The sequence below is a fragment of the Gopherus flavomarginatus genome, chromosome 3, assembly GCF_025201925.1.
Source record: "Gopherus flavomarginatus isolate rGopFla2 chromosome 3, rGopFla2.mat.asm, whole genome shotgun sequence".
In the NCBI taxonomy this organism is placed as follows: domain Eukaryota; kingdom Metazoa; phylum Chordata; order Testudines; family Testudinidae; genus Gopherus; species Gopherus flavomarginatus.
In genome coordinates, this window is record NC_066619.1 from 109255515 (window position 1) to 109270412 (window position 14898).

The 14898-nt window shown below is 40.6% G+C and overlaps 1 protein-coding gene across 22 annotated transcripts in view; it reads left to right on the forward strand.

Annotated features, from left to right (window-relative positions):
• The window catches only part of MPDZ (multiple PDZ domain crumbs cell polarity complex component), a 138115-nt gene that overhangs the window by 91957 nt on the left and 31260 nt on the right, over positions 1 to 14898 (forward strand). For 15 of the 22 annotated variants that reach the window (XM_050942956.1, XM_050942954.1, XM_050942957.1 and 12 more), the window contains 4 exons: positions 3363 to 3473; positions 4019 to 4102; positions 7096 to 7188; positions 13393 to 13555. In XM_050942956.1, the coding sequence (XP_050798913.1) occupies positions 3363 to 3473; positions 4019 to 4102; positions 7096 to 7188; positions 13393 to 13555 (451 nt within the window). The remainder of the gene's footprint in view (positions 1 to 3362; positions 3474 to 4018; positions 4103 to 7095; positions 7189 to 13392; positions 13556 to 14898) is intronic. The other 7 variants (XM_050942967.1, XM_050942969.1, XM_050942966.1 and 4 more) reach the window with 3 other exon arrangements.

A 14898-nucleotide genomic window follows, 5' to 3' on the forward strand; every position in this document is an offset into this window, starting at 1 on the left:
CTGAGCTATCCATCCCCTGTCAGCACTATTGGTAGCCCTTTTTTTTTTTTACCATGTGGTATACCGAATGTAGTTACTGCCTTATAATCATAGTCCTATCGTGTGTGTTTTACATGCAAAGGGCCTCAGGCCTACATAAAGCTTCAAATGTATAGAGTCTTCAGAGTAACACGGGGATGCACAAGGTCCTGGATACTGTCCTTTAGAACAGCTGATTCAGGAGGAAGATTACCATGTTTCATGCAGCCGCATAGGGTAGTTAAAGAGAGAGCCCTAGACAGAAGGAGAATTGCAAATAGGCGTCCGACTTACCTGCATGTTAGTGCCTATCTAGATCCTGTCTTTCATCTTCACTTATGCTCCACGTCTGGGTAGGAGTACATAGAGCTCTGCTTAGCTGCTAATAGAGAGGTGGTTAGAGCCAAATTTGTGGGGCACATAGAGAAACTTTTCCACTCCTGCAGCTAGGTTAAGGGGAGACTTCTTTCTCCTGATCACTGATCCCCTTTTTGCCATCTCTGCAGGGATGTCACTTGTACCTTCACCCCACCCTGGTTCAGCTTTGGAGCAAAGTTGGCAGCCACACTGTTCTTCAGCCAGCTGTCAGTTAATACCCCACCCCGTATCTTAGGTTGTCAGGAAATGGAGTATTCTTTATGATGTCTAGTATTCCCTGGACCCTGACTGCCATTCACTAAGGTCATGGCAACCCACATGGCAGAGACTGTGATTCTGCCTCTGGGGTAGCGTGGTTCTAGGTGGGTAATGTTACAACTGGAATGATATGGCTGCTATTGCTACCCAGGAAAAAGTATAGGACATAGATTCAGAGCATCAGAATAGATTCTACAATGAGCAACCAGAGAGGTCTGCAGAGCTTCCATTGGCCAACAGGTATGAAGGTGGAATTTGGGCTGGAAAGGACCCATTTATAACATATTGTATAAATACGCACTTACATAATAAAAAGATACAGCTTCACCTAGGCACTCAGATGACCTATCTAAACACCAGTGCAGAGCTCTATTAGGTGTTGGTGTATATAATAGCACAAATAGTCTCGTATTCAGAAATGCCTGGCGTTGGCCTAAATGTTTTGATCTGTCTCTGATATATGAAGACATTGGTTAATAACAAGGATGAGAACTGCTTTTACTTCGCAGAATGGCTAGAAATGTCATTAATGGTCAATAAAAGTGAGTAATTGGGTTTAATGAGCATATGGACTGTCCCAGAAAATGAAACTTGCAGAAGTGTATATGGGGGAATACACATGTTAACTAGTTGACCACAGATTCAGTGTGTGTTCGTGTGACCATGTATGTCTGGACGTGTACATATAGTTTCCCTTTCTCATACTGTAACATAACCTGATTCTGCTCTCTAGTTGGCAGCTGCCACTGTTTTTGTCATTGGAAGTGATAGAGTTATAACAATACTATCTTTTTCCTAGTAGATTTAGAATCTGCTATCTTAAATTGTTTTCCTTCTCTTCTTTATTTTACATTGGATGGTTAAATCTCAGATAAGCTATGAAATTAAAGAGGCAGAAGTAACTCTCACTATATGGCTTCTTATGCAAGTACTATTAACAAATAACCCTTGTATGTTGGCTTTTAGCTATTATCGTAGTCATTATGAATATGCTTTTCTAATGCTAACCTCACCATAACATGGATTTTTCTTGGATACTTTTTTTTAATAAACACATCAGTACATGTTATACAGAGAGCAAAAGAGAGAGTATGTTACATCTCAAAGAAAATTGTTCTTAGCCATCCTTTGTAAATACTTTGTTTAGGGAGGAAGAAAATTGTTCAACTCTGAACTAAAACTAGTTTCGGTGAGCGGGGGAATGTAACAAGGAAAAATTATCTAACATTAAAAAAAAATACTTTGCACTTATATAATGCTCCTCCTCCACCAGGGATCTTCAAGTGCTTTGTAAGTATCATATAATTAAACCTCACATTGGCTCAGTGAGGTAGGTTTAAACAGCACTGATTCTGAGCCATAAATCACTTGAAGCAGTTGTTGGCAAACTCTATCATTGCTTTCATATTATTACATAGTCTAAAACTATGGCTTTTGGGACAAAATATCGACATGCAACTTGAATCAAGCAGATTAATAGCCTGTTTTAAAATCCTTTAGAATATTGAAAGCCTGAATTATGTGGCTGGGATTTCAAAAGAGCCTAAGGGAGATAGACACCAAAATTCCCAGAGTTAAAAGTGGGTGTCTGTGTCCTTTTGGACTTGTCTAATGTAGCAACACAAAGGCCTTGTCTACACTGGCAAGTTACTGCACAGTAAAGCATCTTTCTGCAGTGTAATTCCTGAGGTGTACACACTGTCAAGCCACTTAGTGCGCAGAAGCTCCTCAGCTGCAGCATTGCAAAAAAAACCCACCTTGACAAGAGTCATAAGTCTTAAAGCGCAGAGATTCCAGCACTGTATTGGCAGTGTAAAGACACTACAGCGCAGAAAGCAATCAATTGGCTTCCAGAAGTGTCCCATAATCCCTCAAGTGGCTGCTCTGTTCGTTGTTTTGAACTCAGCTGCCCTGGACACATGCGCACCTTCCCTTTCAGAGCTCCATTTCTAACAGCCATTGCATGCTGTGCTGATCTGCTCTGGGACACAAAACAAACCATTAATATGGAATGCTCCTGCTGTTGAACACAGAGGCAGGTGTGTGTGAGAGAGAGAGATTGCTGTGCAGAGTGCTGAAAAGCAGCTGGCAATGTGGTAGAATGCCCATGGAACAATGGGATTGGGAAACCTGCATCATGTGACGCTGTGCCTGCCCCATAAGGCATTGCAAACCCTTCCCAAAGCACCCTGCGGCCAGTTGCACAGTAGGATAGCTACCACAGTGCACTGCTCTCTTCGCCGTTGCAAGAGCTGCTAATGTGGATGCGCTCCACCATCACAAGGAGCACAGTGTGGACACGCAACAGTGGTTTATTAATTCCAGCGCTTTAATAAAAGTGGTATAACTTGTTGCTCAGAAACTTGCCAGTATGGACACACCCTAAGTTAATATGCACTATGGAACTTTGAGTGTGCACCAGCGGGGTCTACGTGGACCAGTTAGTGTGTAGCATGTTAGTACATTTTAGCGTTCACATTGCTGTGCCATGTAGATAAGCTCTTAGATGCCTTTTGAAAATCCAGTCTGTACGTTGTTGAAGCCTAAGGACCTGATTCAACATATGTTGAGGTCAACACGACCGTTCTGCTGAGTGTAGAGGCCTTTGGCTCAGGCTATAATAGAGGATCCAAAATCAAAATAGTAGAATTTGCTTCATTATACTTTAAGCTTTGTGTAATGTTAAGCTGAGGCCTTCCAATTTTCAGGTGGATGGAATTGACCTCAGAGATGCAAGCCATGAACAAGCTGTGGAAGCCATACGGAAGGCAGGCAACCCTGTAGTCTTTATGGTACAGAGCATTATAAACAGACCAAGGGTAAGCATCTTAAATGTGAAAAAGAGACAATAAATAGTGATCGTTTAAATAAATGTCCAAGCTGATATTATTTTTGGGGTGAGGGAGAGATATGTAATCCTGCAGGTTCCATCTCAAACAGATCATTATAGGAACAAAGGTTTGATTTTTTTTTTTAATATCATTTCCATTTAGAATGAAATTGATTTGGAATTGGAATTTACCTACAGTATGCTCACTTCAGAGTATTTTGAAAAGCCTCCAAAATTGTTTGTTGAGGAGAAGGGAAGGAGCTTATCTAAAAACAGTCTTAGAGTTTGATATTATGTCTAAGTGCATGCAAAATATATGGCAACAATTGTTGTTATATTAAGTGAGCATTAGTGAAAGGACCTAGAAGTAAACAAAGAGAATTTTTCCTTCATTAAGCTGCATGGACAATGCAAACACAAGCTAATAAGTTTTAAAATAGTAGCTTGCATAACCTGAAACTAAACTTCCTCATTGTAGATTCTGTGTAATCTGCATGTTTATTTACTAGTTGTCTCATAACTTTTGTTTCCCAGCCAGAATCTCTCAATAGCTCTTCATCAACCTCTGCTCTCAGTGGGCAGAAACCTACTAACCCATTTTATCATCAGTCATCTCAGGTAACGTTGCATGGAATAGCTTTCCTGAATGTTGGCTATTGATACTCAGGCTGCTAAAATGAGGATTGTGCATTTGCTGTGATATGGGCAAGATTGATGTTGTTCAATGAATGTTTAGGATGAGAGTGATGCTTTTACTTCACAGATGATTTTTTGTGTGTATATGAGTGTTACTTCAGGAATTTTTAAAATTACAATTTTCCCTATTGTTTCTCTACCCCCTAACTAGCTTTGCTGTATTTTAAAATAGACTGTTTATTAAAATATCCATACTTTTGTATGTAAAGCAAGGCACTGTACGTGCTTTTCACTGTACACATGCTTTGTGATATAATTTTTAAAACAACACTTTTTACTATCTTAATGTTTTGGAACTTAGATCTGTACATATAGTAAGAACCTACGAGGGAATTTCCAGTCTTCGTTCATGTGTACTCATCCAGACGGCTAGCTGCATGCAGATAATAACAATCTTTAATATGATGCGACAACACATCTACTAAAAATGACTGTTTCAAGAGAGTCAGATTTTTTCATCAAGATACTGTACATGGAGATTAGAGTGTGGCCTAGATAATATGAATGGGCTGTGTTGTCTGCTGGGAGCAAATTTAGTAGTTCTCCATGAAAGCAGTTATGGGCCATATCTGTGATGCATAATGATTCTGCTCTGGTTATTTTTAAGAATTACCGATTGAGATGAGTGTATCTCCAGCCACATTGCAGGGCTTCACCTTTATGCATTTTTGAATGCTTTGTTTGCTCAAGTAACTAAATACTTTTTATGATAATGGTTCCTTCTGTTGTGCTATGTAGATGTGTGCTTTCTTGCACAATGGTATTGTTGACAACAGTCTTTTTTTAGATTACATGAAATGGAAGGTAATTCTCTAAACAGCATCCTGATTTATCCTTTGCACTGCCTCAATAACTTCAACACAGTGGCATGGGATAGAAGTCAGGGCAGCCAGTATCTTTTAGTTGACAAATCATTATGTCAGAAATATCCGAGGCACAAATATGAATGGTTGGGATTGATTTTCTGTGTTAATAGTGGAGCTTAATTATTTAGGCTCAAAATATGTGTTATGCTAATTTTATTTATATAACACTCCGTCAAGATAGTTTAAACTCTTAATGCAGGTGGCAAATCTGATTGTTACATAGGAACATTAATTTCACAAATACTACCCAGAAGACATTGCATGTGTAAACGGAAATTCTTCTTATAGGGAAAATGTTCTCTATCAAGTTTGAGTGGCATTGTCACAATGGATCCCTTGTCTTAACATCGCTCTGCCTTTCAAACAGTAAAATACTGTAGATCCAAGAAATGTTACATTGGCAAATTAGATCAATTTTATTTGGTAAACTGAGGCCTGAATATGAATATTGAATATTGAATTTTCTAATTCTGTGGGTTTTTTTTTTAATAGCAAATGTTTTAGCTGGTTCAGAGATTTCTTTACACAGCAAGATGAAGGGCTTTTCTGTACAGAGCAGCAGTACACACCGTTAGTGCATCAGAGGGGGTAGGGAACCTTTAGTGTGCACCCAGCAGGTTCTATAAGTCACACCCCATAAGGTTCATTACTCCACTATGCAGACAGGCCCAGGAAATAGTGATTTTTGATATATATTTTCCCCCTGAAAATTCTCCTGCTTTTTTTTATCATTTTTTCTTTATCAGTGCTAAAGTTTGCACTTTTCCTTTTACCCATTACTTAAGCATGTCTTGATTATGTAACTGTGGTACAAGAGGCGTTCCTTTCTAAGCACTGTGCTGCCTGTTTTCCAACAGTGTTAGGCTCATAGCTGCAAATAATTTTGGCCAGCATAGCAGCCGGTTCCCTTGTAGAATTTATTTGCATGAATTTAGGACACTCCTACTACAGAACATCAGAGTGGTTGCCTCTTTCTTTTAAGTGAGCACATTTGTTTCAAAACAGTTCTGGTCTTGCAATACAGTACGAGAACTGCATCAGTGGTATAAAACAAAGGTTAAAAATGTTGATGGTAAGTGAGAAGAGGAAAGTAACTAGTATTGTCTCAGGAAAAGCCAGCTAATTCTTATTTTGTTAAGCCATAAACCCAATAAAGTTTACTAAAAAAGTGGTCCCTCTCACTTAGCTGCACATATTTAATGACAGTATGCTATAAGATCCTGTATTACTAAAACTTAATTACTTCTGCAAAATATCCTGCTGCCCATTTATTAGTATGCTGTTGTTTACTTGTCAAAATAAAAGCACAAACTAAATTTTGCGCTACCTTTTCCACAAATTGTTCTTATGTTTGTTCTTTTCCTGATTTGCAGAATTTGTATCCAGGTCATAAATGCGAATTAGTGACAATCTAATATAGTTCCATTGAAACATTTGGCTATCATCAGATAATAATGAAAGAAGGCAAATTTTTCATCTTCTCACTCATGAAATTTTAAGACACTAAGTATGTGTATGAATGTGCTTTTATGCTATGTATACCAATTCTGAATTCCTTATTTAGCAAAAAAACTGCCGTTTATATCAGTGGGAGTTTTATCTAAGTAAGGACCATGAGGATTGGATCAAAAGACTATAGGGGGAGATTTCTGGAGGTACAAATGGCACTTATGTGCCTAATTCCTGTTGGCTTTCAGTGGGAGTTGGGTGCCTGACTGCTGTTTGTGCCTTTAGAAATCCTCACTATATGTAATAGTGGAAATACTAGCTTCATACTTCCTATAGAATGAGGGAAGAGGGCCATAACATATGGGGAGGATAAAACTGGTAGACTGTTGTTCTACTCATCATTTAATGTCACCAATGTGTATGAAGCGAATGTAAATGTACAGCCTTGCCTTCCTTCGCCTACAGATGTCTTTTAGCATAACATGTGAAATGGGCATTGTTTGTTTAACACAAGAAACCGTGTGGTCTATTCTATAAGCCACAAGGTTTTATTTTAAACCTCCCTTCTTTGTTGTTTAGTTCCTTTTGTTTTCTTTTTAGCTGCCTTTCAAGCAGCACAACCTTTTCTATGGGCCTGCTACCATCAGCAGCACTAATCCATTTGCTGATTCTCCTCAGTTCAACACTAACAAGGTTGGATGACATCTGATTGTCTTTATTGGTTCACCGAACGTTATTTATGTGCTTCTGCGTCACTTGTGTGTCCTTCTGTGTTTGTGTTTTTACCACATTTGGGTAAAATACTGTGCTGGTGAGGATAGAAGTTCTCCATGATAAATAAGAATGTGTAGAAGTATTGTACAAATGCCAGCTATGTAATCATAAGGTCTAAGACTGATATTTTCGGAGCCCCCTAGAGGAGTTTGGTAGTTTCGAAAACCTCAGCCTAATATTGAAATGGCTTTTCTCAAGGGCAGAGGTATTTTGTTATCATTTGTTTGTATGTCGGTCCTTTCTCTGCATGTGTGTGGTTAGGGGTTTCCTACTTTATTTTTGCCATGAACAATGTGTCAGTACCTCACATTGTAAGATGGTGACAACTTTTTTGGAAATTCTTGCACTGTACCACCAGCAGGGTGCCAACATTTTTTGGAAATCTAGAAAAGTTAGATTCTTCCCTTCATGATTGGTGCTAATGCAAGTTATGCATGTGAAGGGAGAGACTAGACCTCTAACGCATCCCTGATTAAAGACGAAATCCTATCTGCATGTACATGCACACAGCTCTGATTTTGCACAGTCACTTATAGCTCCTCATGCATCTGGGGAATGAATTCAGCTATAAATCTGTGCTTCCTCAATTTTTATATTTTTCCCTTAATCTCATAACAATCTCAAAATGTATAAAGAGCATGGACTGGCTGTATAACTGTATATGTATGTTTTTGAAAACTGTGCCCACACTTATAGTTCTGAAGTAAGAAGAATAGAAGTGTAACAGAGGTAATTGCTTATAATTTCTAAATAAGCAGTTGTTACAAAAAAAATCATGTTGCACATAATTACATGCAAAAACTTAGTTCTTACAAATATTAGAAAAGTCAAAACCACCTTCCACCCCCATCTGAACCCTCCTCCCACAGCATCTTTTTGCTTTTTCTGCCAGATTTTTGTGAAGAAAATTATGAAGGCCCTGATTCAGTAAGATACCTTGCTGAATCAGGAGTTAATTAGGTCATGTAAGCAGTTTTGTCCATTTTAAAATAAAATGTGTGAATTTACTGCAGTTTACAAAATACACCTGTCATTTAAAAATATGTATACATTAGTTCACATTGCTAATGCTACATATTGTCGAAGGTACTGTAATATATGGACTGCTGTTTTCTGTTACTGTAGGATGTGCAGAATCCTGTTAGGGTTGCCTTCCATTGTTCCCCAACTAACCCTTTTGCCCCCACACCGTTTAAGGTTTGTCTCCATGTGAAAGTTAGAGTAACTTGTGATTGTGTCACACATCCTTTTTGTGCTGTGTTTTGTTTATGCCTGTTTGTATGTGGCATGTGATAATTTCGGAAAGTACCGATCTTCCTTCCAAATCGGTCTGCAACATTGAAAGTGATACTGCTGTCCATTCACTGCCATTATAAATACATGCTTGTTGTCACTAGAGCCACATGGATAGCCAAAAGGCTCCATGTGTTGTCAGATGTTTGCATTTCGGTATGTTATGAGTCAAAATATTTTTTACTTTTTGTATAGGGCCCAATTCAGAGAACAAAGGTCTTGTGTGTAAATAAAAGGGCCAAATTCTGTCCTCAGAGATGCATACATACCTTCCAATGACTTTGGAAGAAAGAATTTGGTCCTGTACATTTTTAATTGTTGTTAGGACTTTGTTTACTCTGCTTGCAGAGAAGACTTCAAGCTTTTATCTGCTTGCATATCAGCATTTGCTTCAAACTAAAACAGAGTTTATACATGTACATATAGTGAGACATAAGGAAACGTTCCTTGTTCATCAATATATGGCACTTTGTGCTTTCTTTTAATGATAAATTCACTGGAATTGATTCATACATACAGAGGTACACCCATCCTTCCAGAGCTACTGGATAGCAAACCATCTTCTTGTTGTCTTGATCATTGTCTTCAATACTGCAACATTTTAGGCACTTCCGTTGCTCACAAAGAACAAGACTAAAATGATGCATTACTCTGAGTTAGTAATTGTAAACTACACTGAATCAGTCGATTCATATCCTTCCCTAATCTTTGTGTACACCCCCCCCACACACACACACATACAAACACCTGCATTAATTTAAGGTTATATGGCCTCCAGTGAATATATAGGAAGTGCTTACTGAGTTTCTGGAACTCCTCTACCCTCACCTTGAGGTAACATTCTGCTACTTACTTTTTTTCAGTTAGGAATATGCATTTTAAGCATAAAAGTACAGCATGAATGCTAATGTGTGCTTTTGCTGCCACCCGACACATATTCTGAAGTTTAGGAACTGTTTTGCAATAAGTTTGGTTTATGAAACATCACCTTCCCTGTGCACATTGGTGTTTGAGTTTTTCAGAGAGTGCTCCCACAATTTAGATTATAGTAAGTATCTCAGTTTTCATAAAGACTGATCTCTAATACCCTACATCAGGGGTCAGCAGCCTTTCAGAAGTGGTGTGCCGAGTCTTCATTTATTCACTCCAATTTAAGGTTTTGCATGCCAGTAATACATTTTAATGGTTTTAGAAGGTCTCTTTCTATAAGTCTATAATATATAACTAAACTATTGTTATGTGTAAAGTAAATAAGGTTTTTAAAATGTTTTTAAGAAGCTTCATTTAAAATTAAATTAAAATGCAGAGCCCCCCGGACTGGTGGCCAGGACCTGGGCAGTGTGAGTGCCACTGAAAATCAGCTCACATGCCACCTTCGGCACGTGTGCTATAGGTTGCCTACCCCTGCCCTACATCATCCCAGCTGGCATTTAGGAATTTCAGCAGGTTGCTTTGAACTCTCAGATGCTTTTGCACAATGGGTTCAGAACAATTCAGATGCCTCACATTTACTTAAAGCTCCAAGTGCCAAGGGCAGGTTGTGTATAGCAGTACTCGCTTGTGTAAGACTGAGTTTTTTGCACCATTCTGTCAGCCTCTGGCTTGTTCTAAGTGTGTGGTATCTAATGTGAAGGCATTTAAACAGATATACCATTTTGGACCCCAATGATATTTTGAGTTAACATGTATTCAGCCTCCTTCATATTATTTCATTACTTTTTTGAAAAGCTCTTAGAATGAGAGGAGAAAGCTCATACAAGCAACAGAGGAATTTGGGGGCTCATATGAGACATTAACATTTTCTTTACATGTTTGGAGGGGGAGAGAAAGAAGGTAGTTTGTTTCCTCTGGACAATTGGCATTTTCCCAGATCTTCATAATAATAAGTTAATAGATTTTTAGTCTTTTCAGCTGAAAGGATGTTATCTGAGTGTGGCACTGTGGTGGGGCGACGACTCACCGGCTGCTGGTCGTCCAGGGAATTAGCTCTTTCCAGCCCGGAGCACCCTCTGTGGGCCGTTATCTTGCCTGCCACTGGCCCTGTGTCCTTCCCAGACTCCGGTGCCCTTTGCCCAGGGGCTCTGCCCACAACAGTACCCCGTCGCTCTGGGTCTCTCCCAGGGGAACCCCCTATCCCCACCTTGCCTGAGTGGCTTCTGCCAGTCTCTATTTAGCCCCTGCTCACAGGGGCAGACGGCAGTCTGTAAACCACTCATCATGGGCAAAGGGGGGTTGGACCAACTGCCTCTGCCTTTTCCTGGGCTGCCCCTCTGCAGCCCTAGTACCCTTTTTGTGGGCCCTCAACTCAGCCTGCAGCCTGGGGCTCTGCTAGGCTGGAGCTGTAATAACCTTAGTCCCAGATTTGGACCTTAGCGTCCAAAATATGGGGGTTAGCATGAAAACCTCCAAGCTTAGCCACCAGCCTGGACCTGGTACCTGCTGCCACCACCCAAAAAATTAGAGTGTTTTGGGGCACTCTGGTCCCTCTGAAAAACCTTTCCTGGGGACCCCAAGACCCAAATCCCTTGAGTCTCACAACCAAGGGAAATAATCCTTTTTCCCTTCCCCCCTCCAGGTGCTCCTGGAGAGATACACCGACACAAGCTCTGTGAAACTACACAGAGGGACTCCCCCTCTCCGTTCCCAATCCTGGAAACAAAAAGTACTTTCCTATTCCCCCAGAGGGAATGCAAAGTCAGGCTAGCAATTCAACACACAGATCTCCCCTTGACTTCTTCCTCCCACCAATTCCCTGGTGAGTACAGACTCAATTTCCCTGAAGTAAAGAAAAACTCCAACAGATCTTAAAAGAAAGCTTTATATAAAAAGAAAGAAAAATAAGTACAAATGTTCTCTCTGTATTAGGATGATACAACACAGGGTCAATTGCTTAAAAGAATATTGAATAAACAGCCTTATTCAAAAAGAATACAAATCAAAGCACTCCAGCACTTATATTCATGCAAATACCAAAGAAAAGAAACCATATAACTTACTATCTGATCTCTTTGTCCTTACACTTGGAAACAGAAGACTAGAAAAAAGAAACTACTTCTCCAAAGCTCAGAGAAAGCAGGCAGCCAGAAAACAAAGACAAAGACACTCAATTCCCTCCACCCAAAGTTGAAAAAATCCGGTTTCCTGATTGGTCCTCTGGTCAGGTGCTTCAGGTGAAAGAGACATTAACCCTTAGCTATCTGTTTATGACAGGAGCTCCCCAGCTCCCTCTGTTCTTCCCCAGCAGTGCACCACCCTATGTACCTTCCTCAGCTTCCCAGGCAGCCAGGTCCTTCCCTCTCAAAAGACGAGAGAGAGAGAGAGTATCTCCTGGCCCACAGCCTTCTTATAAGGGCCAGCTGGGCCCTGATTGCACTGGCTACAGCTGTGGCTGCTTTCCCAATCAGCCCAGCTTTTCCCCTGCCACAGCCCTCTCCCAGGGCTGTTTTAAGCCCTTCAGGGCAGGAGCGGGGTAACCACCCCCTACAGGCACCGATGGATTGCTATCTTTGAAATCCCTCAGGGTGAGGAGGCCTAATAGAGTTCTCATGTTGGCTTTGAAGAAGATTTATTAAAATTTTTGACCCCCTAGCAACACCATCGGAGTTGTTATTCTCTCACTTCCCACTAGAATCAGAATCTTAAAGCTGAAGTGAGGAAGGTAAAAGCTGGATGAAGTCAGTACAGTACCTGCTAATTTCAGTTATTTAAAATTGTACTATTTTTCATAGGACCTCTATCAGTTGCTGAGTCTGAGCGCCTGACTTATCAATTACCTAGCCCTGATGGCCTATGGTTTATTATTGATCACAGTGCCAAGTACATAAAAATGATACAAGTTAAGAAGATGGCGCCAAATCATACAGTTCTTGATCACATTTCCCTCAAGCAACCTGACTGTATAATGGGAGTTTTACCAGACTAAGGAGTTAAGGGTATGACCATGATTTGCAGTAGTAATTTGTGTGCATATACACCTCTACCTCGATATAACGTTGTCCTCGGCAGCCAAAAAAATCTTACTGCGTTATAGGTGAAACCGCGTTATATCGAACTTGCTTTGATCCACCGGAGTGCGCAGCTCCACCTCCCTGCAGCACTGCTTTCCGTGTTATATCCGAATTCGTGTTATATCAGGTCGCGTTATATCGAGGTAGAGAAGTAGTTTTGTTTTTATTTTTTTAATTGAAATGAATCACAAGACCAAGAGTTGTTCCCCCCCTCCCCTTACGGCAATTCTTTCTCCTTTGTGACATGACTGTTCATAGGTTGTATAGAAGACAAGTAAAGGACTTGGAAGAAGGTATTCTTGTGTTCTTCACACTTGTTTTGTTTTTTAAATAGGCCTTTCTACCAACATTTCAACTAAATATTCTTTTTACAAGATTCTTCAATGCTACCTTAACTCCATTCCTCCATCTTTCCCATTTGTATATATACAAAATCATAGCAGAAGAAATTGTTTAGTGACTCAGTTTTTTTCTTTAGACATAAAAAAGAAAATCTGTGCAAATTGGATTTAGAAAATATTCAATTCAGTTTTCACACAAGGTTGTTTCTCAGGCAAAGAGCAACACACAAAACTTCACTGAATTGGGCTTTTAATGTCAGTTCTGTTTGCTTAAAAATACATTAGTCCTTCTTGCCTAGTGTTCTTTACATCTCTGATATCCTGACGCCTCTGTATGCTATGTGCTTTGTTGAGAATTCCTGGTGCTTGGTATTTAAATTTCAAAGCCATAGCCATTGCCATTTTTATATTTTCATGTACTAGATTGCCCTGCTCTAGAGTCTGCATATATTTAGCCACAGCATTTTTCTTGTTCTCCACAGGCGTCCAGTCAGTCAGATTCAGAACCAGAAAAGACTTCATTTAGTAACTTGCCTCTGCCCCCTCCTTCAGCATTTTCAGAAATGAACTGTGAAATTGCACAGTTATCTTCCAGCAAAACTGAAGAGGATGTGGAAGATGATGATGAGTTTGGTTACAGCTGGAGTAAGTTTATTTTTTGTGCTATTTGAAATGCTCAGCATTGAAATAGTAATGATGTGGAGTAGGTTGGGGTGCAAGTTGAACTCCTTCATTTTCATCTATCTGGGTATAAAATGTTATTTTCAGCTTTAACTTTTGCTTGGACAGCCGCACATTCTTGAAACACAAAATCATGTGCCCTTGTTTTATGCATTCAGTTTCGATGCTGGTCCTGGTAAATGTAGGTTCTACCTTGCGCATAATGAACCGCAATAACAGTTTCGATGTTGTATATGTCACCCATTGTAATTGCATATACAGTTCTGTTATCTGAATGTAATCTCACCTGCAGTTAAAATATAGATGTGCGTGGGCAGACAGGGGGTCTAGTGCTTTTAGAAAAAATCTTCGGGGGGAGGGGGGCAACCAAACACTCCTAGAAATGTGGGAATGAAAGGGACCTCGAGAGGTTGCCTAGTCCGTTCCCCCACATTGAGTGAACACCAAGTATACCTAGACCATCTGTAATGGGGGGCACTCACATCTTGACTGCCCTCTGATATTTCGGACCTTTTCCTGCTCCTGGGCACCTATTGTAGGTTGTTGACTTTGCTAGGCAGGTCTTCAGTGACTCAGCGCTCCAGCTAGGTCACAGAGTCAAAATGGATGAACCCCTTCTCGCGTAGCAGAGTTCAACAAAATGTCAGCCCTCACCAGTGTCTTCAGCCCTTTAAGTCCTGCCTTTCATTCGGTCTTATAACCAAGCCTTGTTCCCTTTTCAGGCCTTAGGTCACTTTCTCAGTGGCTGGTGGGGAAACTTGGGCTGGTTGACTACTCTGGGTCCCAACCTATGGACCCTATAAACAGCAGCCACTTACTGCTTCCTTGGTTGGTTGCTGCGATGTTCCCTGGGCCTCTTCCCATCTGGTCTCTTCTTTTACCTCTGTTCCAGACCTTAAGGCTAGAGCTCCTATCAAATGCAACCCAAGGAACTCTTTTGACCAGAGTGGAGTAGAGCCCTGCATGGGATTTTTTTTTATCCCACTCCCGCTATTATGGCAGCGGTCCTGTGGGATTCCAGTCCTGCTGCAGGGCTCTAGAGTGGGGCACTTTCCTTGCCTCTCTGGTTCTAGCCAGGGACTGACCTGTTCAGACCTTGCCGCTTCTTTTATCTGAGCCTGCTGGGCTCTCATTGTCTGCTTCTGTGCAGCCTTTCTGGGCAGGCCTGGAGGACCCATCTTCACTGCTCCTTCCAGAGGTGGGTGTAGCAGGACCTCAGGGGTCATGAAGGGCCAGGCACACCTTGTCAGACCACCTGTGAGAGGTGTTTGTCTAACCTGATCTTAAGAACATCCAGTGATGAGGAT